Raw genomic sequence first — 23,549 nt, 5'->3', positions numbered from 1 at the left:
GATCAGAAGGCAACTGGCCCCTAAAGCCCTTTTCCCCAAATACATCTGATAGAAAACTTGAGGTAGCCATTTTGTTAAAAATAGTTCAAAGATCATATAACAAAACTGCTTTACGTATGGTCATTTCGTTTAAAATAGTTCAAAGGTCAGATAAGAAAAACTCCTGTGTCGACACACCCCCCCCCCCAGGGCCGGGAAGGTGTTGTAAGTATTGCTCTGGGGTTATATATGGTTCTTATGGAATGTATACTCGTATAAACTTCAGAGAGGGTTCATTCGAATGGATATTAAAAGTTGTAGTTGATTTTCTCAGAGTAAAAAAGATCGGCGGGCAACTAGCCCCTCCCGCCCTCCACGCCTTTGGGCGTATTGGATAAAAAACCATACGATAAAAATTTCAGGTGACCATTTTGTTAAAAATAGTTCAACCATCAGATATTAAAACTCCAGAGTCGACACAATCCCCCCGGACCCAGGGACAGGCATTGTAAGTTATACTTTGGGGATATATATGGTTTTTATAGAAGGGATACTCATATAAACTTCAGAGAGGACTAATTTGATTGAAAATAAAAAGTTCTAGTTCACTTTTAAAGAGTCAAAAGAGACCGAAGCTTAGTCTAGTCCCTCCACGCCTTTTTCCCCAAACTCATCTGATAAAAATTTTGAGATAGCAATTTTGTTAAAAATAGTTCAAATATCAGACAATAATAACTCCGAGGTTGACACAAGCCCATTTTTTCACTTTGATATTGCTACTTTGATATCAGTTTTTTGATACTTTGATGAATATTTGATTTTTTTTTAAAGTTTGATTTTGAAATAAGCAATTTTTAAAAACTTTAAATTTTTTGCAATCAAAAACGAAAAAAAATTAATTAAAAAAAACTTTCAGAAAAAATAAGTTTTTAAAATAAATTTAAAGGCAATTTTAAAATTAAGCTCAGCGGATAAAAATACCTGTTAAAATCGAAAATCAAAACGACCAGAAATTACTATTAAAGAATAAATGAAACCCAAAACGAACAGAAATTAAATAAACGACCTCCTTCTCTTACTATAAAAGTCTAAAACCTACTGCGTCATTGGTGCTTTACTGAAAACTATATGCGTCTTGAACAGTCTTGGAAAGTATTAACAACATCAAATTGAATATTTGATGTATGATATTAATTGAAGAATGATATTAATTGTACAAAGATCCATCAGTTCAAGAATTTATTTCGCTGTAATTGTATTTTTATTTTCAATCCTGTAAGAACTGGAAAAGAAAGTATTTGTAATATAATCCATTTTCAGTTAAGCGCCAATGACACGCTAGGCTTTTGGTTTTTATTTACAGTTAGGAAAGGAGGCAGTATCCAATCACTTGTTTATAGGGAAACTATATTCTCTTTAGCAACTTTAAAAAGAGCTAATAAATTAAACTGAATATTTGATGTATAATGATATTAATTGCTGAAAGCTCATCAGTTCAAAATGTTACTATAGTTTTAATGTTTATTTTCAGAGATAAGTTCAAAAGAAAATATTTGTCATAAAATTGGTTTTCAGTAAAGCGCCAATGACGCAGTAGGCTTTAGACTTTTACAGTAAGAGAAAGAGGTCATACCCAAACTCTTGTTTATGGTGATTTTTGTTTGTTTCAAGCTGAATTTGCATATTCAATTTAAATTTCACTCGTTTTAAGATTTATTTATTAATTTACATTAATATCTATTGTATTTTTGTTTGCATGGATTGTTTATTTAATTTCTGTTCATTTTAAGTTTGATTTGTACTTCAATAGGAAAATATTTTTTTCGTTTTAAGCTGGATTTTCATATTCGATCTAAGCATTACTCGCTTTACGATCTATTTATTCATTTATATCATTACTTGTTGTATGTTTTGCTAGGATTGTTTATTTAATTTCTGTTCGTTTTGGGTTTCATTTATTCTTTAATAGTAATTTCTGTTCGTGTTTTTTTTTAATTTTAAAATTTATTTTTATATTATTATATTAAGTTTAAAATGGCCTTTAAATTTCTTTGAAAAACTTATTTTTTCGGAATTTTTTTTTAAATTAATAACTTACAACGCTTAACCCGGGCCCTGAAGTATTGTGTCGACCCCTAAGTTTTCGTTATATTATCTTTGAAGCATTTTGAAAAAATGGCTCTCTAAAAGTTCTTATCGGAGGGGGTTGAGGAAAATGGAGAGGGAGGAGGGGCTAGTTGCCCTCCGATCTCTTTTGACCCTTAAAAAGTGAACGAGAACTTTCAGTTTCCAATCATATGAGCCCTCTCCGAAGTTTATACGAGAATCCCTTCCATAAGAACTGCATATGCCCCCAGAGTATTACTTATAACGCCTGTCTCTGGGCCCTGGGGGGTTGTGTCGACCCTAGATTTTTCATTACATGATCTTTCAACTGTTTCTTTTTAAAATGGCTATCTCAAATTTCTTTTCGGTTGGGTTTGAGAAAAAATGAGCCTGGAAGGGTGGGGGGTCTGGGTGCCCTCCGATATCTTTTGACTCTTTAAGAGTGAACTAGAACTTTCAATTTCCAATCAAATAAGCCCTCTCCAAAGTTTATACGAGCATACCTTACATAAGAACCATATACGCGCCCAGAGCAATACTTACAATGCCTGCCCCGGGCCCTGGGGGCCTGCGTCGACACAGGAGTTTTTCTTATCTGACCTCTGAACTATTTTTAATGAAATTGCAATACGTAAAGGAGTTTTTTGTTATATGATCTTTGAACTATTTTTAACAAAATAGCTACCTCAAATTTTATATCATATTTATTTGGGGGAATGGGCTTGGGGGGGGGGGGCTAGTTGTCCTCCGATCAGTTTTGAGTGTTAAAAAGGGAACTAGAACTCTTGATTTCCAGTCGAATGAGCCTGCTTTGAAGATAATACGAAGACCCCTTCTATATGAATTGCCTCTGGGAAAAAAAATAAATGGAGTGTGGGGAGAGGCTAGCTACCCTCTGATAACTTTTAACTCTTATAAAGTGAATTAAAACTTTCAATTTCGAATCAAATGGGCCCTCTATGAATTTTATACGAGCATCCCTTCCATAACAACCATATATGCCGCAGGGCATAACTTACAACGGCTACCCCTGGGTCCTGGCGGGCTGTGTCGACACCGGAGTCTATTTTATCTGAACTTTGAACAATTTTTAACACAATGACTATATCAAATTTTTATCAGATGGGTTTGGAAAAATAAGGTGTGGGGAGGGGCTAGTTGCCCTCGAATCTCTTTTGAATCTTAAAAGTGAGCTCGAACTTTCAATTTCCAATCAAATGAGCACTCTCTGAAGTTTAACCTTCTCTCCCGGGCCCTGGGGGGTCGTGTCGACAACGGAGTTTTTGTTATCTGAACTTTGAACTATTTTTAACAAAATGTCTATCTCAAAATTTTATCCGATGTATTTAGGGCGTGGAGGGGGGACTAGTTGCCCTCCGATCGTTTTTGACTCTTAAAAAGTGAACAAGAGCTTTTTATTACCAATCAAGTGCGCCCTCTCCGAAGTTTATACGAGCATCCCTTCCGTAAGAACTATATATACCCCCAGAGCGTTACTTACAACGCCTGCCTTCGGGCCCTGGGGGGTTGCGTTGACAAAGGTTTTTTTTATCTGACCTTTGAACTATTTTTAATCAAATGGCTATTTAAAAATTTTATCGGATGGGCTTGGGGAAAAAAGAGTGTATGTGTTTGTTTTGTTTGTTTTTTTGGGGGGGGCGGCTAGTTGCCCTCGGATATCTTTTGACTCTTAAAAAGTGAACTAGAACTCTCAATTTACAATCAAATGAACCCTCTCTGAAGTTTAACCCTCTCTCCCGGGCCCTGGGGGGGCCGTTTCGACACCAGAGTTTTTGTTACCTGAACTTTGAACTATTTTTTAACAAAATATCTATCTCAAAATTTGTATCTGATGCATTTACGGCGTGGAGGGGGGAGACTAGTTGCCCTCCGATATCTTTTGACTCTTAAAAAGTGAACAAGAACTTTCAATTTCCAATCAAGTGAACCCTCTCCGAAGTTTATACGAGCATCCCTTCCGTAGGAACTCTATATGCCCCAGAGCCATACTTACAACGCCTGCCTCAGGGCCCTGGGGGGCTACATTGACACAGGAATTTTTCTTATCTGACCTTTGAACTATTTTTAATGAAATGGCTATTTTAAAAAAATTATCGGATGGGCTTGGGGAAAAAAGAGCGTATGTGGGGGGTGGCTAGTTGCCCTCAGATATCTTTTGACTCTTAAAAAGTGAACTAAAACTTTCAATTTCCAATCAAATGAAAGCTCTCTGAAGTTACGAGAATCCCTATTATAAGAACCATATACAACCCTAGGGCAACGCTTACAACGCCTACCCCCCGGGTCCTCGGGGATTATGTTAACACCGGAGTTTTTGTTATCTAATTGTGAACAATTTCCAAAAAACTGGCTGTCTAAAAATTTGTAGTAGATGGGTTTGGGGAAAAAAGAGCGGGGGGAGCTAGTTGTTCTTAAATCTCTTGACTCTTAAAAAGTGAACTAGAACTTTCAATTTCCAATCAAACGAGCCCTCTATGAACTTTATACGAGCATCCCTTAAATAACAACAATACATGCCTATGGGGCATAACTTAGAACACTTCCCCCGGGTCCTGGGATGTTGTACTGACACCGGAGTTATTTTTTAATCCGACCTTTGAACTATTTTTAACAAAATATCCATCTCAAAATTTTCATCAGATGGGTTTGGAAAAAGAAGGTGTGGGGGGGGGGCTAATTGCCCTCGGATCTCTCTTGACTATTAAAAAGTGAACTCAAACTTTCAATTTCCAATCAAATGAGCCCTCTCTGAACTTTATACGAGCATGTCTTTCATAAGAACTATATATGCCCCAGGGCATAACTTACAACGCTTGTCCCCGGATCCTGGGGTTTTTGTCGACACCTGAGTTGTGTTATCTGACTTTTGAACAAGTTTTAACTTAATGGCTATCCCAAAATTTATATCGGAAGCATTCGGGGAAATAGAGGCGTGGGGGATGGCTAGTTGCCCTCCAATCTCTTTTGACTCTCAAAAACTGAGCTAGAACTTTCAATTTCCAATCAAATGAGCCCTCTCTGAGGTTTTTACGATTATCCCTTCCATAAAAACCATATATTTTCCAAGGATATAACTTACAACGCCTGCCCTTGGGCCCTGGGGGGCTGTGTCGACCCCGGAGTTTTCGTTGTATGGTCTTTGAACTATTTTAAAAAAAATGGCTATCTCAAATTTCTTATTGGATGGGTTTGAGGAAAAAAGGGCTTAGATTGGGGGGGGGGGGCTAGGTGCCCTCCAATCTATTTCGACTCTTAAAGAGTGAACTATAACTTTCAATTTCCAATCAAATGAACCCTCTTTGAAGTTTATACAAGCATCCCTTCCATAAGAACCGTATATGCCCCAAGAGCATAACTTACAACACCTGCCTTCGGGCCCTGGGGGGCTCTGTCGACACCGGAGTTTTTGTTATGTGATCTTAGATCTATTTTTAACAAATAGCCATCTAAAAATTTTTATCGGATGCATTTGGAAGAAAAAGGGCGTGGGGGGGGGGCTGGTTACATGCCGATATCTTTTGATGCTTAAAAAGTGAACAATAACTTTCAATTTCCAATCAAATGAGCCCTCTCTGAAGTTCATTCCTTCCATAAGAACCATATAGACCCCCAGGACATAACTTATAACCCTTGCCCTGAAAACTATGGGGGGGGGGGGTGTCCAGCTCAAAGATATAATTTCCAGAACTTTCAACAACGTTGATCAAAATGGTTATCTCAAAATTATGATTGGATGTGTTTGGGGAAATGGTGGGCGTGGAAGGGGTGTTAATTGTCTTCCAATCACTTTTGACTATTAAAAAGGACACTAGCCATTTAAATTTCCATTCGAATGAGCTCTTTTTGAGGTTTCTACGACAATGCTTTCTATAAAAACCTTATATGCCCCCAGGGCATAACTTACAACCCTTGCCCTGAAGGCGGTGGGGGGGGGCGTCATCCTCAAAGACCTAATTTCCAGAATTTTCAACTACGTTGAACAAAATGGTTATTTCAAAATTTCGATTGGATGTGTTTGGGGAAAGGGTGGGCGTGAGAGGGGGGTTAGTTGCCCTCCAATCACTTTCGACTAATAAAAATGGCGCTAGCCCTTTGAATTTCCAATCGCATGATTCCTTTTTGAAGTTTCTTTGACAAAACTTCCTGTAAAAACCTTATATGCCCCCAGGGCATAACTTACAACCCGTTCTCTGAGGGCTGAGGGGGAAGTGTCCTTCTCAAAAACATTACTTATATCTGGAAATCAACTGCGTAGAAAAAATTGCCATCTCAAGATTTTTATTAGATGTGTTTGGGGAAATGGTGGGCGTGGAAGGACGTGTTAGTTGCCCTCCAATCCCCTTTGAACCTTAAAAAGTGCACTAGAACTCTCGATTTCCAATCGAATGAACCCCCCCCTCCCTAGAAGTTTATATAGCGTTGCCTTTGATATCACTGCAAAAATGTATCATTTTTTGTATACCATCGGACAAAGCCTCGTTGTTCCATTATGTCATTCTAAATGTGTCATCGTTTTTTCTGTCTTTACAAAACTGTTATTTTTTTTCAGTCATTTCAAACCGTGTCGTCGCTTATTTTGTCATCAAACATACTGCCGCTATTTTTTCTTTCATTGCAAGAGATGGAAAAAAAATAGAACAACAACCAAAACTCCAGTAAATTTCTTTTGGATCTCTCTATCCCTTAAAATTCTTTGAGGGCACCATCCCGGTGCACGCACCATCCCGGTGAATTTTTTTGCGAACAGTTTTATGGTGGTTAGTCTTTATGTGGTGAAACGATACAGTATAATATATATTTCTAAAGTTCAAACGGCCAAAAAAGAAACATCCTAAATCTTTGGAACATTTGGGATTCCTCTCCATAGTATGGGTTGTATTTTGCCCTTAATTCGATTCCATCCAAGCATTATATTTTGAAAAATAAGAGCTGAAACTTTTTGCTGAATGGAAAAATGTCATAGCCGATTCCGTGTTTTATGGACGAAAGCCATAGGCATTAATTATCGAATACTGCTGCATAAGGAAAGGTCAATTGTACCTCCAATTTCAAATTTAAATGTTTTGATATTCTTGACATTGACTAAAACAAAAGGACAACACGTTTCTTTTGCTTCCTGAAAAAAAAAAAAAAAAAAAAAAAAAAAATTCTAGCTTCGCAAATACAATCACAAATAGATATTTTCCTTCTTAAAGAACTTCCTTTAAAGCTGTCACTTTTTCCTTGAACTAAATAAAAATAAATTTATTCAAATCAAAGTAAAGAGTTCCACTAAAACTCGAAATGAACAGAAATTTTTCTACAGAAATGAACAGATAATAAGGATAGTTGCCTCCTCCTCCATTCCCTGCTCAGTTTGTTAAAGTTTTATAGTCTTTTAAAAACATTCACTTTTCTATTTCAACGGCAGCTGCGTATGAGCGGTCACTCTCAAAGAATTGGGACAAAAAGTCCAATTTTAGCGTAAAGAGTAGGGGGTTTGAGGGTGGTACACCCACTCTTACATACGCAATAATTTCTGTTCGTTTTGAGTTTTAATGTGCCTCTTTAATTTCATTACGTTTGTACAGCAATTTTCATTACTTTCGCTGCTGGCCCCGGCACGTATCCGCAGCAGGCTTGTATATATTGATTCTTATTGTCACTTGTCTTCTAACCGCATACAATGTGAACTTTTCTTGATATCATGGCACCAACATAGGTTCGATTTCTGGAAGAAATTTGAACTCTTCCTTAAAGTTGTTGCCTATTTAAGTCGTTTTTGTGGCCAGAAATGTCAACTTGCCAGTTTTAAGAAGAAAAAAAAACTATTAGCAGATTTGGAGGCCAGGTCCTGGCACTCAGTACGCGGCAGGCTTTTATATATTAATTTTCGTTGTCACTTGTCTTCAAACTGCAGCTAATATAAATTTCTTCTTGTTGTCATAGCTTTAGAGTAGGTTCGATGCAACCTCCCTGGGAAAAATACCAAAAAGGCATATAATTCTAACAAAAATCTGTTTTAAATAGATACCCATTTGTTCATTTAAAGGGAGTATTTATGTACCTTATTCTTTTGTATTAAGTCTTGAGGTGCCGAATAAGCAATTTAAGTTGAATTAAGAAATTCTTGCGAAAATTCAATTCCTCCTTCCTGTTAATGCATCAAAGAATCATCCATTTTATATGATTTGCTTTCTTCTATACCTCGGTAGGATTTTTACTGTTAGTTTTCTTTTAACCGAAGATTACAATCCGATGTATTCGGTGTGATACTGCTAGTCAAAAGTCTTCTAGCTGCAGATTTCACTTGTCCTAACGAGCACATAAAAGGCAATGGGAGAACACGGAATGAAATTGGGAAGTAACACTCTCATAGACTTCGATATTACTGATGATTTAAGCATCTTAGATGAAAATTAAATTTAAAAAAAAAAAAACAAGTTTTTTTCACTGAAAGTAAGGAGCGACATTAAAACTTAAAACGAACAGAAATTATTCCATTAATGAAAGGGGCTGTCCCCTCCTCAACGCCTCGCTCTTTAGGCTAAAGTTTTTATTGTTTCAAAGAATAAAGTTGTGAAACAGAGTCAAACCTTAGCGTAAAGAGCGAGGCGTTGTGGAGGGGACAGTTTCTTTCATGTACGGAATAGTTTCTGTTCGTTTTAAGTTTTAATGTCGCTCCTTACTTTCAGTTAAAACAAAACTTGTTTTTTTATTTAGTTTCTGAATGTTTTTAAATTAATGCAAGTTCTGATTGTGGTTCACCATACATGAATAATTAAAACGAAATTTGCATATTAATTTTACTTTTTTTTGGCTAAATGACTTTCTCAAATTTAATTTTATTTACGAACGTTTTTATTAGTAATAAATATACGTAACTTACAAATTAACTTACGTACGTAACGAACTTCTATATTCGTATATTTTTATTATGCATACTAGGGGGGCTCCCGCCCTAGTCAATACCTCACTCTTTATGCTAAAGTTCGAATTTTTTTCCAATCCTTTAAGAATGACCCCTTAATTACAAAGACCGTTAATTAGAATAAATAGCTCTTTAAAAAAAACTTTAGGGTAAAGAGCCAGGTCTTGCCTAAGGGGTGGACCCAATCATATACGTAATAGTTTCTGTTCGTTTTAAGTTTGATGCTGAACAGTTTTCAGTTGAAATGTTTTTTACTTGAAAACTTGTTTTTTGATTTAATTTCTGATCGTTTTTCAAATAATGCTGGGAAACCTGGCACCCTGTTCATAGCAATGTTCCTTCTCCCATGAAAACTTCCTCAATGGAAAGATCCTTTCACGTAACCCCTGATCCACCACCTTCGACAAAATCCCCCCGAAAACGTATGTATACTTCCCAATAACCAATACTATATGTAAACATTGGGCAAAGTTCATAACTTGCAGCCCTTCCCCCGGGGACTGTGGGGGATAAAGTCATCCTGAAAGGCATAGTTATTATATTTTTGAACCATGTTGAACAAAATGGCAGTCTCAAAATTTTGATCGGGTGACTTTGGTAAAAATTGAGCGTGGAAGGGTGCCTAGTCTCCCTCGATTTTTTGTCGCTAAAAACGGCACTAGAACTTTTATTTTCCAGTCTAATGAGCCCTCCTGCGATATTCTAGGGCTACTGGGTCGATGCGATCACCTCCGGGAAAAATTACAACAAAAAAAAACAACAAATAATCAAATAAAAACGCATCCGTGATCTTTCTTCTGGCAAAAAAAATACAAAATTCTACATTTTTGCAGAGAGGAGCTTGAAACCTCTACAGTAGGGTTCTATGATACGTTAAATCTGATGTTGTGATTTTCATTAAGGTTCTATGAATTTTAGGGAGTGTTTCCCCCTTTTTTCGAAAATAAGGCAAATTTTCTCAGGCACTTAACTTTTGATGGTTTAAACTAAACTTAATGATTCTTATATATTTGAAATTAACATAAAAATTTGATTCCTTTGATGTATTTATTGGTATCAAAATTACTTTTTTTTAGTTTCGGTTACTGTTGAGCCGGGTCGCTCCTTACATACAGTTCGATACCACGAGCTGTTTGATATTGGCAGAATGAATTAAATTTTAGAGGTTTTGGCAAGTTCAGGGTGCAAGAATAGGTTTGAAAAACTAATGTAAAGAAGGCCAAGTCGTAAAGACTAGGATTAAGTGAGGGTAAAAAGGTAATGTTGAGTGATGAGAAGATGAATCAAGTGGACATCTTTATTTATCTATGTAATGTCTCAGTAGGGGCCCTCCTCAGGCCATTCAGCGCGTCCCCAGGTGGCGGATAGGGGAACGTCCTACAGATATGTTGGGTACCTCCATAAAGGGAGGCATGGACCCCTGGGGGTCCATAATTTAAACTAGGGTACCCTCACCCACGGGTCATAAATACAGGCGGAGGAGAATTGAGGCCCCTCTGACGCAGGCTGAGCAGGGCCCACGGTGTTTGGACACGTCCCGCGAATCTTCCTCCAGTAATGGGTTAAATTGTATGGTACTGCAGGATACCATACTGGGAGGGTCCTCTCCAGGAGGACAACTGCGAAAGTGCGGAAGATTCAGACTTGGGCAGCGGCCTCTGCAAGCTGGGTAGGCACCTGAGGGTTCCGGCCCGCTGATCATGGAATGGCGTCCCTGCCCTTAGCCGAGCTGAAGAAACTGGTTGGGCAGTGACCTAGCAAGTCGCTCCCGTAGAAAACGAATATGCTAACGAAACATCAGTGAAAAGCCTCGGATCAAATCCCAATATGTTGACGACCCATGCATGCCCCTCAACCAGATTTCTGAACGATAAATCAGTACGAATCGGATTTTGAAACGTAAGGACCATGTCGGCTCTTTCAAAAACTGAACAAGTTCTACAAGAGTACGAAAACTTTTGGCTTGACATACTTGCAGTGACCGAAGCACGATGGAAAGGCTACGGAGAAAAGAAGCTCAAAGAAGTAAACAGCAACACGACTTATACAGTTCTGTACAGCGGAAAAGTGGACAGACATGCAGCTGGAGTCACAGCTATATTGAACCCAAATGCAGCAAAATCTCTCTGCTCGTGGAAGCCGATTAATGAGAGAATCCTGTATACACGATTTGTATCTAAACATGCAAGGCTATTGCTAGTCATCTGCTTTGCAACAACAAATGATACCGATGAAGTCTCGAAAGACGATTTTTATTAAACCCTCCAGTCCATCCTAGACTCCATCCCTCCCCATGACATCGCTTGCTAGGCAGGTGACCTAAATGCAAAAGTTGGTCAGGACAGATCTTATTGCCCCGAGGTGTTGGGACACCACGGGCTTGGAACTATCAACGAAAATGGTGCAAGGCTAGTCAGCTTTGCCATGTCGAACGACCTGTTGATAGGAGGTACATTATTCGATCACAAAGATATTCATAAGTATATATGGACATCCCCAGACAAAACTGTCAAAAATCAGATTGACCGCTTTCTGATCCGACGACGGTGGTGAACTAGTCTGAAAGACGTGAGGAGTTACAGAAGGGTGGGCGTCGTGTCGAACCATGAACTTCTTGTAACAACACTCAAGTTGAAACTCCGCTCCAATGGATCTTGAAAACCAACAAAATTACCAAGAAATTTCGACGTGGAGAAGCTCAGAGACAAGGATGTTAGGAGACAATTCAGCGTTAAACTCTCGAACAGATTAAAGGCACTCGCCGATATAGCAGAAGACGTGGAAAAAGCTTGAACGACTATACAACAGAACTACACAGAAACTGCTGAAGAAGTTCTTGGCTTTAAAAAGTCAATAAAGGAACAGTGGATATCCCAGAAGACATGGGACTTGATCGAAAACCGCAAGAAAATAAAATAGAGCACGCTCAGTAATGATCCTCTGCTGATGTCATGAAATACATAGCGCATAAAGAAGCAGACAGAAAATTTAAGAAAAGGGCTAGATCAGACAAGTGAAAGCACCTCAACGAGAAAGCAAGAATGGCAGAAGAAGCAGCCCGACGTGGTGACACGAGAGCTGTGTACTGCCTAACTAAAGAAATCGTTGGGAGCACCAACGTACAAGATGGACCAGTAAAAGAAGAAAACGGACGACTGATAACCGATCAAGATGACCTGAAAAATAGATGTGTGGATTACTTCGAAAGCCTTATCAACCGCCCGTCCCCTTCTGTTCCACCAGATATTCTGGACAGACCATTTTTGGATCTCCTCATGAATGAAGACGAGCCAGCGGTGGATGAGATCATTTTAGCCTCGGAAAAGCTGAAGAATGGAAAATCTCCGGGTAGTGACCGTATATCTGGAGAAATGGCCAAGTCATCGATCCGCAGGTCCATTTTGTGTGGCTAGTCTTCTTTTCCCTCCTCTGGCAAAAAGAAAATGTCCCCAAAGACTGGAGAGCAGGAATCATTATTAAATTGTTCAAAAAAGGAGACGCGACAGTCTATGGCAAATACAGAGGCATCAACCTCCTCTCGATACACGAAAAACTCTTCTGTATAATCATCCTGACAAGACTTTAAGCTGCCTTAGACCCGCATTTACGCGAGGAGCAACATGGCTTCCGACTAGAAAGATCTTGCACCGATCTGATATTCACACTGCGCACCATGCTTGAAGAATCAAACGAGTGGAAACAATGTCTATATCTATTGTTCGTCACTTTGAAAAAGCGTTCGACTCAGTAGACCGCCCAATACTATGGAGGATCCTGATCTTCTACGGTGCTCCTGAAAAGTTGGTCCACCTTATAATAGCAATGTACGAAGACTCGGAATACTGCATGAGAATTTCCAAAGGAAATGCAAGATATTTCACAGTGATGACAGGTGCCAAACAAGAATGCGTATTGTCTCCATTCTTCCTTATTATCAAAGTGGACTACATAGTCAGGCAAATTGATGGATACGGGATCAAAATTGCAGGCAGACTATTCCAAGATCTCGACTTTGCAGACGATGTTGGATTGATGGAGAAAGACAAAAGCAGTTTTGGTTTGATATCAACGCCCCCAAAACCAAAGCGATGTCAACCACTAACTCACCGATGAATATCCAGTTGGGGACTGAAAGCATAGAGCAATTCACCGACTTCCGATATCTTGGTAGCACCATCTCGTTTAGTGGCGATTCCGAAGAAGAGCTGAGAACACGAATAGTCCTGGCAAGCTCGGAATTTCAACGACTTCGACCAGTCTGGAGATCAGCGAAGTACTCACTCCAGCTAAAACTTCGCCTTTTCAGTAGCAATATCCTTTCGATCTTGAATTATACGATGGAATATTTAAAACTCACAGCTGAACAGGAAAAACGAACTCACTGCATATGAAAACAACTGTCTTCGACGTATTCTGAATATTAACTGGAAGGATAGGATAACAAACTTGAAAATTCGCCACTACACAGACCAGCCTGATGTAACTGATGTAGTCAGGCAACGAGGATGGCGCATTCTTGGCCATGTTATCCGTATGCCAGGATCTAGACCACCGAATAGGCTTCTCCAGTGGCAACCAGACGACATGCGTCAACGAGGAAGGCCCAAAAACACGCGTCGCTGGACATATGAGCGGGACAGGAGAGCCCTTCATGCATCCTTAATCCCAGAGTGGGGGACATCTACGCCACAGCTCATTTGTGGGATGATTGGAGGTAGTTACGGACGCCCTGTGTGCTTCTGGAGGTACAAAAGGAACTAAGGTCTAAGGATTGTATTTGTAAAGACGGTGGGTGCAGTGAAGGTTTTAAAAGTGTAATTTCACAGTTGAAGGAACTTAGAAAGAATATTAAGATAAATCTGTGAACCACGATTATAATGTTGGAAGCTACAGTGATGACAGTAGTCAAGTTTGGTTCTGAAGCGTAGGCACTTCCAACAACGGAGGAGGATATGCTAGTTGTTTTCCTTAGAAATTGTCTAAGGATTGTTTTGGGTACCCAGCTGAATAATCGTATCTCAAACACTAAAGTGTACGAAAAATATAGTTCAACCCCACATTCTAGGGCTATATAGAGGGAGAAACAATCGGACGGCTAGGACATGTTTTGCGGATGAAGGATAACCGATTGCCAAAGATTGTCCTCGTTGGCCAACCGTTTAGGGCCAAATGAAAAGCAGATCACCCCCGAATGGGGTAGAAGGAGGCCGTAAGGAAATATTTAAGGGAAATGAGAACTTCTTGGGAGGATGTAAAGAGGGAGGCTTTGAATAGATTGGGATGGAGAAGGAGCGTGCGTAGCTGTGTTGGCCCCAAGCGGCTTGGTGCTGAAGTGATTTTGGAGTAATAGTAACCTAAATAATACATTTCCCTGTTGCTTATATTATAATCCAAACTTCAATTTTTAGAGTTTAGGTTTTTATTGACAAGGTTTGCTCCTTACTTACAGTTTGTTCCTACAAGGTGTTTGATCTAAGGCTCTCCTAAATGTGAAGGATATTACTACTACTTCTTTCAACCCGCATTTTTACATTCCAGTTATATTTGAATAACAAAGCTTTGAGAATGATAATCATCTACGAAATATTAAGCAAGAAACACGGGTTTAAAACAGGTTTCGTAAATGGAAAAGCATTGTGGTCTAAGAAATTATTTATTATAATCATCCCTGAAATCATGCACCCCTCCTAACATTTACTAGGAGGTGGGCACTATGAAATCCCAAAAATAAGTATTGGATCATAGTCTCCTTAGTTTTTAAAGTCAGTTCTTCCACCCCCAATGCCATCTCACCCCCTAATGGCATTCATAGGCACCCCGTCACATTTCCCCCCTTTGTGCCGGTAAGCATGCAAATGTGATCTTTTACGCTAAACAGAAAAATATTCTCTACACTAAGGGGACGTTATCCCCAAGCATCATCCACATCACCAGCAGTCTAAAAAATCCTGAGAATCAAGGGGGACTATACATTAATTTATGCTCATCTTCAACCCCCCCCCCAAAAAAAAAGATCATTTTCATTTATATTTTGGAATATACATGTCCGGTCTGGCATTCGCATCTTTCAAGCTAACTTGGCGACAAAATTGAGTCGGTCCAAAAGCGTTCGCTCAGGGTCATCTACAAAGAGATCAAAGTTCTATACTCCCTCCTCCTTAAATCCGCACGTATTACCACGTTAAAAGAAAGGAGAGAACAAATTTGTTGGCGTTTTTCTAAATCCGCAATATCTGATCCTCGTACTGATGACATCTTTCCCGATTTACACGACCCCATTAGACCCCGACTCCCCCACTTAGCTTCCTTGGCAATTCCAACATATTCACCGATTCATACCGTTACTGAGAGGTTTCGGAAAAGTTTTATCCCCTCTATTTTGGAGCACCTACATAATTTCTGAACTATGTCCTCCGCCAAAATTAACTCCTCCGTCTCTTATTTTAGTTGTTGGTGTATGCTCACAATAATCATGCGTCATTTTTTCTCTTTATCTCTGGTCACTTTTATTTTGCTCTTTTGTGATAGTTATTTATACTATATTTCATTTTTGACTTTTAATTGTAAATCCTTTGACCTTTAATGGTAATCCTTTCTTTAATTGTAAATATTTCATTTTGACATTTAATTTGGCTTAATTTTAAGTTTTTTTTTTATTTTACGGTATTTGACTTTGAATACGAATTTGGCAATGTTTTTCTTTTTGCCTGTGATTTCGTTTTATCTCCCGCCCTTTCTGTTTCTGTTTTTACCATTATTCACACAAAGTTCATTTTAGTTCTTGGACTTGGATTTTTTTTTGCGTGTTAAATTTTTATTGACCATTTTATGCTTGATTGGTGTTTCTTTTCTTGCAGTATCATTTGTTTCTTTGTTTTGCTTTTTCTGTTCTTTTAGGCATATGAAGCGAATTAGGCTCTATTAGAGCTTGAGATAGGCTTTTGAAAATAAATATTATCTTATCTTGTTTCTCTGAAGGCTCACGGGGAGGTAAGAATTTTGGGATAAAATACACTTTTGAGCTTTGAGGACACTCCTGCTACTTACACAAAGATCTACTGACCGTCTTTTACAATGGCTGACGTACAAGTTTACACAGTTATACACAATTTTACAAATGTCTCAAATGCATCAACTTAGTTAAATAAAGCTTTAAAATAGATGTCTGTATAAACCGTTCATTTTCTATACATTTTTAGAGGCGAAGACTTGACCGCCCGACATTACTCTCTCCAAACCTGGAAAGCTCAGTACATAGTTTTTCAACAAGTTTAAATTTATTGGTCACCTCAGAATTATCACTCGATGGATTTTGCCCCCTTTTGGGCCAAAAATGTTTTTCTCCACCAGGAAATGGAAGAAAACGCCGCTTGTGGTATATTGTTTTTTTTTTTGCTCCTTAGAAGAGCACTAGAAATTTCGACTTCCATTTGAATGAGTTTTTTTCCAATTTCTTCGAACTATTTTTTTATACTATTACCATATGAAAAAAAAACAACCCAGCAAACAAACGAATCAACACACATTCTTGATCTTTCTTCTCGGGAAAAATGCAAAATTCCATTTTTTTTAGATAGGTGATCAAAAACTACACAATAGAACACAATATTCAATAAGGCATTTACCTTTTGTGGGTATTTTGGTCCTTATTTGAAAATACGGCAAATTTTCTTTCGCCCTTAATCTTTGATTGGTGACTTGAAACTGAAAAATTCCATAACATTCAGAATCACGGTAAAAAAAACACATTTGATACGCATATTTTTACGTATATTTTAAAAACCCTCACTGGTGTGATCTGTCTTTGAAATATCAATTGTCTGAAATAAGTATTTACCAGACTACTTCTTACGGTAATTAAAACTTTAAATTAGCTTTTAGGTAGCATTATGTTTGAACTTATTCAATGGCAAATTTATTTAAAAGTACTCTTTCAATTTATCTATAAAACGATTCTCTTCTTCATCTTTCCAGTTTTCATCCTCTGTTAAATACAAAGGATATTTCTTAGTTGCGTATTTAGGCATTTACCTTTTGTGGGCATTTTGTCCCTTATTCGATAATAGGGTAAATTTTCATTGGCCGTTAACCTTTGATGTGTGACTTGAGACTTAAAAATTTCAGCATATTCAGAATCATGGTAAAAAAACGACTTTTGATATACTATTAACTGAAAAAAACAGTTTTTTTTAACTGAAAGCAAGGAACGACATTAAAACTTAAAACGAACAGGAAGTATTCCGTCAATAAAAGGGGCTGTCCCCTCCGCAACCACTCGCTCTTTACGCTAAAATTTTCTATTGTTTTAAGAAATAGAGTTGTGAGACAGAGTCAAACTTTAGCGTAAAGAGCGAGACGGGGAGGAGGGGACAGCCCCTTTTATATACGGAATAATTTCTGTTCGTTTCAAGTTTTAACGTCACTCCTTACTTTCAGTTAAAAAAAACTTGTTTTTTTTTATTTAATACCAAACAAAAACCAACGAAGGCACATTTTTTTTAGTTAATTTCTGAACGCTTTTGAAATAAGGCAGCTCTGATTTTGGCTCACCGTACATGAATAATTAAAACGAAATTCGCATATTAATTTTCCTTTTTTTGGCTAATCGGCTTTCTCGAAATTTTGTTCTGACGTAACTTACGAATTAACTTACGTAATGAATTTCTATATTCGTATGTTTTTATTACGTATGTTAGGGAGTTCGCTCCCTGGTCAATACCTCTCTCTTTACGCTAAAGTTCAAATTTTGTTCGAGTCACAAACCCCTGAATCACAAAGGCCGGTTTAGATAGCTCTTTTGAAAGTACTAAAAAAACTTTAGCGTAAAGAGCGAGGTATTGACTAGGGGGCTAGCCCCCTCATTTACGTAATTATTTCTGTTTGTTCTAAGTTTTGATATTGCTCCTTACTTTTAGTTGAAAAAATCCATTTTTTTTTTATTAAATTTCTGATCGTTTTTCAAATAATGCTGGGAAATCTGGCGCCCCCTTCATAGAAATGTCCCTGCCCCCAAGGAAAATATCCCCTATGGAAAGATCCTCTCCCGTAACACCTACTCCGACCCTGACCCCCCGCTAGAAAAAAATCCCTCCTGAAAACGCCTGTATACTTCCCAATAACCAATGCTATATGTAAACAATGGGCAAAGTTTATAACTTGCAGCCCTTCTCCCGGGAACTCTGGGGGATTAAGTCATCCTCAAAGATATTAATAAGATTTTCGACTATGCTGAACAAAATGGCTGTCTTAAAATTTTGATTGGGTGACTTCGGGAAAAAAATGAGCGTGGGAGGGGGCCAAGTTGCCCTCCAATTTTTTTAATCACTTAAAAATCGCACTAGAACTTTTAATTTCCGTTTGGATGAGCCCTCTCACGATATTCTAGGACTACTGGATCAATACGATCACCCCTGGGAAAATCAAAGAAAAAAAAAACAACAAATACACACGCATCCGTGATCTTTCTTCTGGAAAAAAAATATACAAAATTCCACATTTTTACAGATAGGAGCTTGAAACCTCTGTAAGTAGGGTTCTCTGATACGCTGAAACTGATGGAGTGATTTACATTAAATTTCTATGAATTTTAGGTGTTGTTTTCCCCTTTTTTCGAAAATAAGGCAAATTTTCTCAAGGTGCTGTCCCCTCCTCAATGACTTGCTCTTTACGCTAGAGTTTGACTTTCTCACAACTCTATTTCTTTTAAACAATAAAAGACTTTAGTGTAAAGAGCGAGGCGTTGAGGAGTGGACAGCCCCTTTCATATACGGAATAATTTCTGTTCGTTTTAAGATTTAACGTCGTTCCTTACTTTCAGTTTAAAAAAAAATTGTTTTTTTTTGTTTAATACACCAAAAGTAAATCTTAAGGTATGTGTCGTATCGGGTATGTCAAAAGTACGGTTCACCTATCAGATGTACAATCAGAATAATTATTTGCGGCTCACAACCTAAGCAAATAATATTTCAACTTTGCGACACACAAACTACCACTATTGGCATAATTCCGATAGTTACCGCACGACAATTTTTGATCATAGAGAGAAATTAACCGTTGTAGCGTTTTCAATACTGATCTGATATAGATTTATTTGCCATATGAATGTTTTCTTCAAAAGTAACACGATTGTAAGTAGTAATAACGTTGTAGACTTCCATATGAGTGTCTTCATAAGAAAATATATGGAAGTCCTATTAATTTGATGTAGAGTATTACGAGTTAAATTCTAAAGGGTAACGAAAATTAGCAAGTATTGCCAATAGTTAGGTGCCAAAGCAAATATCAGTGATCAATATTGTCAAATATCTTGGTAACAGTTTGATAACTCAAGGCAAAAGTTAGAAGAAAAAATAGAGAAAAGTAAAATGAGTAATAAAAGCAGCGAAAAAAGATATATGAGTGAAGTTCGTAAAATTCTACTTTCACATTTGAACATTCTTTTCAACGGGAAATCAATATAGGTACATGTGAATATTTATTCCCCGTTTAGAAAGGTCTCTGGGATGTCAAATCCAATTTTTTCCTACTATACTTTTTTCTATGTCTACTTATAATCTTAATAGTTTTTGCACTAGTTTTGCAACAGTTATAAACGGAAAAGTTGTGTGTAAAGAAAATTATTCAAGCAACTAGATAAAGTTCGAAAAAAAAATTTCGGGTCATTATAGTGCTTTCAGAAAGGGGTCTTGTTAAACTCTGCTCTCTGGAAAACATTTTTCGCACAAATACACGAATCTTAACAACTTAAACAAGTTCAATATTATCCCTAAAATAGCACTAGAACTGTTTAACCCTTATAAATCTAATAGATTGAACACTGTCACCTAGTTTTTATTTTGCGATTTTAATCTGCCCAAAAGTAAGTCGTTCAACATAACTTTAAGCCCGAAAGTTCACTTCCAACTTTTCGATCCTACATAGCTTACAATAGGTAGAAATTTATTACGTACAAAATAATTTACAAACTTAAAAAAGGTAAGACATAGTAAGTGACTAGAAAGCGAAAATACAGATGGCAACATAGTATTCAATATTCAATGGTGCGACCTCATAAATTCAATTTGAACAAGACCCGAACGTTCATACGCAGCTTGTAAATCCTCTTCTCCTGCTAGGTGATAGTTCAAATTGTTCCGCCTTATAGGTCTAGGAGAGGCATGGACTGTTTGAACTGTTCCCTAAAAAACAAAATATATTTGCATCTACAGTATATGTATAGTGGAAAACGTTTCGATTGGAAAACTTTAAACAAATAGCAATTAAAGAAAAATTATTTGACAATTTTTTTCATGTCTTTTTAAAGGTGTAGAAGTTCATTTTTCATGTCGTTTTCTATTGAATTTTTTTTTAATGTCTTATTAAAGGTATCCTATTGAGTTTATTTAGTTGAAGAAGTTTAGGTACTTATAAAGCTCTATATATTGTTTAAATGTATATAAGATTCATGCTAAAAGTTTTGTTTCAGGGCTTGTCTAGTCATTGGAGGGAGGGGCTTATTAAAGACAATGTGATATATAGGTGTAAAATTCATATTTTCGGAAACTTTCTTCTGTTTGGGGGAAGAGGTTAAAAATGAAAGGTCTGTGGGTGGGCACTTGAAATATATTTTGTTCATTTTAAAACTTGTAATTAAGCTTAGAATTGGGCTATTTTTTCATCGTCTGTTAGTAAAAATCAAAATTAAAAAAATGTATCTTGACAAAATATTTCAACGTATAAACATACATGTATGAATAAATCAGTGGCGTATCCAGGGGGCGAGGGGGACACGCGCCCCGCTAACGCAGTCCAGAGTTATGTAATATACTTAATTAACGCAAGATTGCGTAAATTAAACTTGCTCCTAACGTAAGTTTATCGGATCAACCTATTTTGTACCCCCCCCCTCCCGTAAATTTTTTGATCGGATCGACCTATTTTGCGTCTCCCCCTAAAATAAAATCCTGGATCCACCCCAGGCATAAATGCATACGTATATAAATATATATGTGCGTATATGTACGTACAACGTATAAATCATATATGTTGCTGATGCATTAAGAGAATTTGGCTCTTCCAGAGCTTGTGGCAACCTTTATGAAAATAGAAAATTATTTTATTTTACGTATAGTTGTATGGCTATTTTACCCATAGTTATTTTGACATATAGTATACTGCAAAGTTGTATGCATAGGAGAGTTGCCAGCTCCAGTGAAGATGACCTGAGCCAACCGAAATATAACATGTTTCAATTCTGTCCTTTATAGTAGTGTATTTTATCGACCATTTAATGTCTTCCATCCAGTTAAGGGTTGCTAAAATGAAAACGGATTAATTTTAGGTTTAATTAGAATTGGAAAGAAACCCAATTCTAGCAAGATTTAGGTCACCAAACCAAAATATCCTTGAAACCTTTAAAATGCATCATACTTAGCCTACAAATAAAATCAGATAATTTTTATTAAATTATTTTTTCCTATTATTTGAAATTATCATAATGTTCTATTGAATATTACCAAAGGTATATTATATTTTCGCCATCTCCTTTCGGAATGCCAAATTGTAAAACAGGTTTTTTTTAATCTACTTTTAAACAGAAACATGCTAACTTGGAGGCTACGAAGATTTTATTTCACTTGAGATTGATCCTCTGATTTTGTTCGGTGTTGAGATAGAAGCATTTGAAGCTTTTCATGATAAAGCATTGAAGATGCTACAACTGAACTCTCTTCATTAATTGCGAGGCTAGAACAACTGACAATAGAATTATGAAAATCCCTGTTCAAATTCAATATAGATATCTCTCACTTCATTTAGCGTCAGGAAGCGCTCGGTTTTCCACTCAATGTAGCAGGGTGAGATTAAGTAATTGATCTTAAGACATCGACATTATCTGTTTACTTTTAATCAGTATAGGAAAAATGTTTTCTATTTAGCGTCTGTTTAAATAGCCATAAACACAAACAAATTTGAACTAATTTTTAGAAAAAAATTACTTGTATTATTTTCTTTACTTATTTATAGTTCAGCTTACTTGGTTCTCTGCATAACAAATAGAAGTCAAAAATAGTGATAAGCCATGCTTCTGTTTTTAATAGGTATATTTTTCCTACAGTGGCTTGGTCAAAGTAGTCATGCTAATACACATAATAAGTCAATGATTAAATGGACTTAAAGGGTTTAAATTTTCCCAGCAAGCAAATATTTCCAAACGAGTAAAAAAAATAAAAGAAAACACCAATTTTTTCAGTAAATTCTTTTTTACCGATTTCTAAATATACTCAATTTCATTGACCATAACCTGACCGAGTGTCAGATTATAATAATAAAGATATCATTCAAGTTGCAACTACGGTGCAGCTTTTATTAGTTTTTCTTATTTCCTGTATATGTATCTCTTTTGTAAACATTTTCTTTGGTGAACATAGTGAAGTAAAAAAGGAAAACGGATAAAGCAAGAAAATATAATAAATAATGCTGATGAAGTTTTGGAGGATCTATTTGTCATAAGAAGAAAGTTTTATTGGCTCATAGAATTAGGAATAGATTGAGGATGTAGACTCGACTAAGACGGATTTATGAGAGTTAACTTAATCTTTCCTGAATCTAACATTTCAATAATTCAAACGGTGTTGAGAATTTTATTCTTATCGATCACCAAATATCCGTTAGTGTCAGAAAAACAGAAATCGATTCCAAACAAATAAGAGAAAGCAACTATTGGCTCCTTGTGCAAATCTAATACAAGTCTGCATAATTGTGGCTCTTAATGCTAATAAGAATACACATTTTGAAGATTGAATCACAAAAAAGCAAAAAAAAAAAGCAAACATTCTCCCCTAGATTGACTTTTGGTCTTTAGTATATGCAGTGTTGTCAATAGCATGTTGTTTTGTGCATGAAGCATTTTTCATGTGTGAATATATGCACGGCCGTGAAATATATTGGACTTACACATTACAAGGAAGCACAAATCAACAGTGCTGTCAATTTTTCTACAGTACTGCTACCAGCACTGCTGACAGCACTCCTACAGTCATATAGTTCTACCGACTTATCTACTAATTTACATTATCATTGTTTTCAGAATTTTTATTTAGCTAATGCTTTCCCCTCTTTATGAAAAATATTATTTAATGTTTATTATATTTTGAAGACTGACCTTCCGTAAAGATCCATTTTGTATTCTTCCACTAGATGATCCTAAGGGAATTGGAACTGATTGATAAAATATTGGCGTTTCTTCATTTTGATCATAGCTGGAAAGCATCTCTAAAAAGAAAAACTATAGTAATAATAAGGAAAAAATCACCGTAAAAAAGACTTTAAGCATTGTATAATAGGAAAATATGCGGTAAGAATATCTTCTTCTTTTCTTGTCGTAATGATTTTACTTATTTTATAATGTGAGGCTTCAATGTAGATGCGGAATTGTTCCAAACAAAAAATTGTTCCCCAAAAAATGAGGAATTGTTCGAGCTTTCATTAGCATGAAACTAATGTAAATATTTATGTTATATCCTCATTGGAGCTTATAGATATTTTCAAGTTCATA

The 23,549-nt window shown here is 36.8% G+C and overlaps 3 protein-coding genes across 3 annotated transcripts in view; 2 read left to right on the top strand and 1 right to left on the bottom strand.

Moving 5' to 3' along the window:
- The first annotated feature begins 10,924 nt into the window (after positions 1-10,924).
- Positions 10,925-11,275, top strand: LOC148954035 (protein CFDP2-like). The gene has a single exon (XM_089086103.1). The coding sequence runs from the start codon at positions 10,925-10,927 to the stop codon at positions 11,273-11,275; it is 351 nt and encodes a 116-aa protein (XP_088942229.1).
- A 1,443-nt stretch (positions 11,276-12,718) lies between these two features.
- On the top strand, positions 12,719-13,129 carry LOC148954034 (uncharacterized). The gene has a single exon (XM_089086101.1). It carries the CDS (start codon positions 12,719-12,721, stop codon positions 13,127-13,129), a length of 411 nt encoding a protein of 136 aa, XP_088942227.1.
- A 6,814-nt stretch (positions 13,130-19,943) lies between these two features.
- Positions 19,944-23,549, bottom strand: part of LOC148954033 (roundabout homolog 2-like) — a 218,984-nt gene continuing 215,378 nt past the window's right edge. The window contains exons 16-17 of the mRNA XM_089086894.1: positions 23,157-23,266; positions 19,944-20,193 (exon numbers count right to left, since the gene is read on the bottom strand). Coding sequence (XP_088943020.1) covers positions 20,050-20,193; positions 23,157-23,266 — 254 coding nt within the window. The 3' untranslated portion in view covers positions 19,944-20,049. The remainder of the gene's footprint in view (positions 20,194-23,156; positions 23,267-23,549) is intronic.

The sequence above is a fragment of the Artemia sp. Qi Xiang Cuo genome, chromosome 3 (genome assembly GCF_049724085.1).
Source record: "Artemia sp. Qi Xiang Cuo chromosome 3, ASM4972408v1, whole genome shotgun sequence".
NCBI classification, from domain to species: Eukaryota; Metazoa; Arthropoda; class Branchiopoda; order Anostraca; family Artemiidae; genus Artemia; species Artemia sp. Qi Xiang Cuo.
The sequence above is the reverse complement of the archived record's forward strand: the minus strand, read 5'-3'. Positions and strand labels throughout refer to the sequence as shown.

What these genes read in the sequence shown, in the direction of transcription:
- LOC148954035 (XM_089086103.1), top strand. Translation starts at nt 10,925, where the DNA reads ATGTCGGCTCTTTCAAAAACTGAACAAGTTCTACAAGAGTACGAAAAC.
- LOC148954034 (XM_089086101.1), top strand. Translation starts at nt 12,719, where the DNA reads ATGTCTATATCTATTGTTCGTCACTTTGAAAAAGCGTTCGACTCAGTA.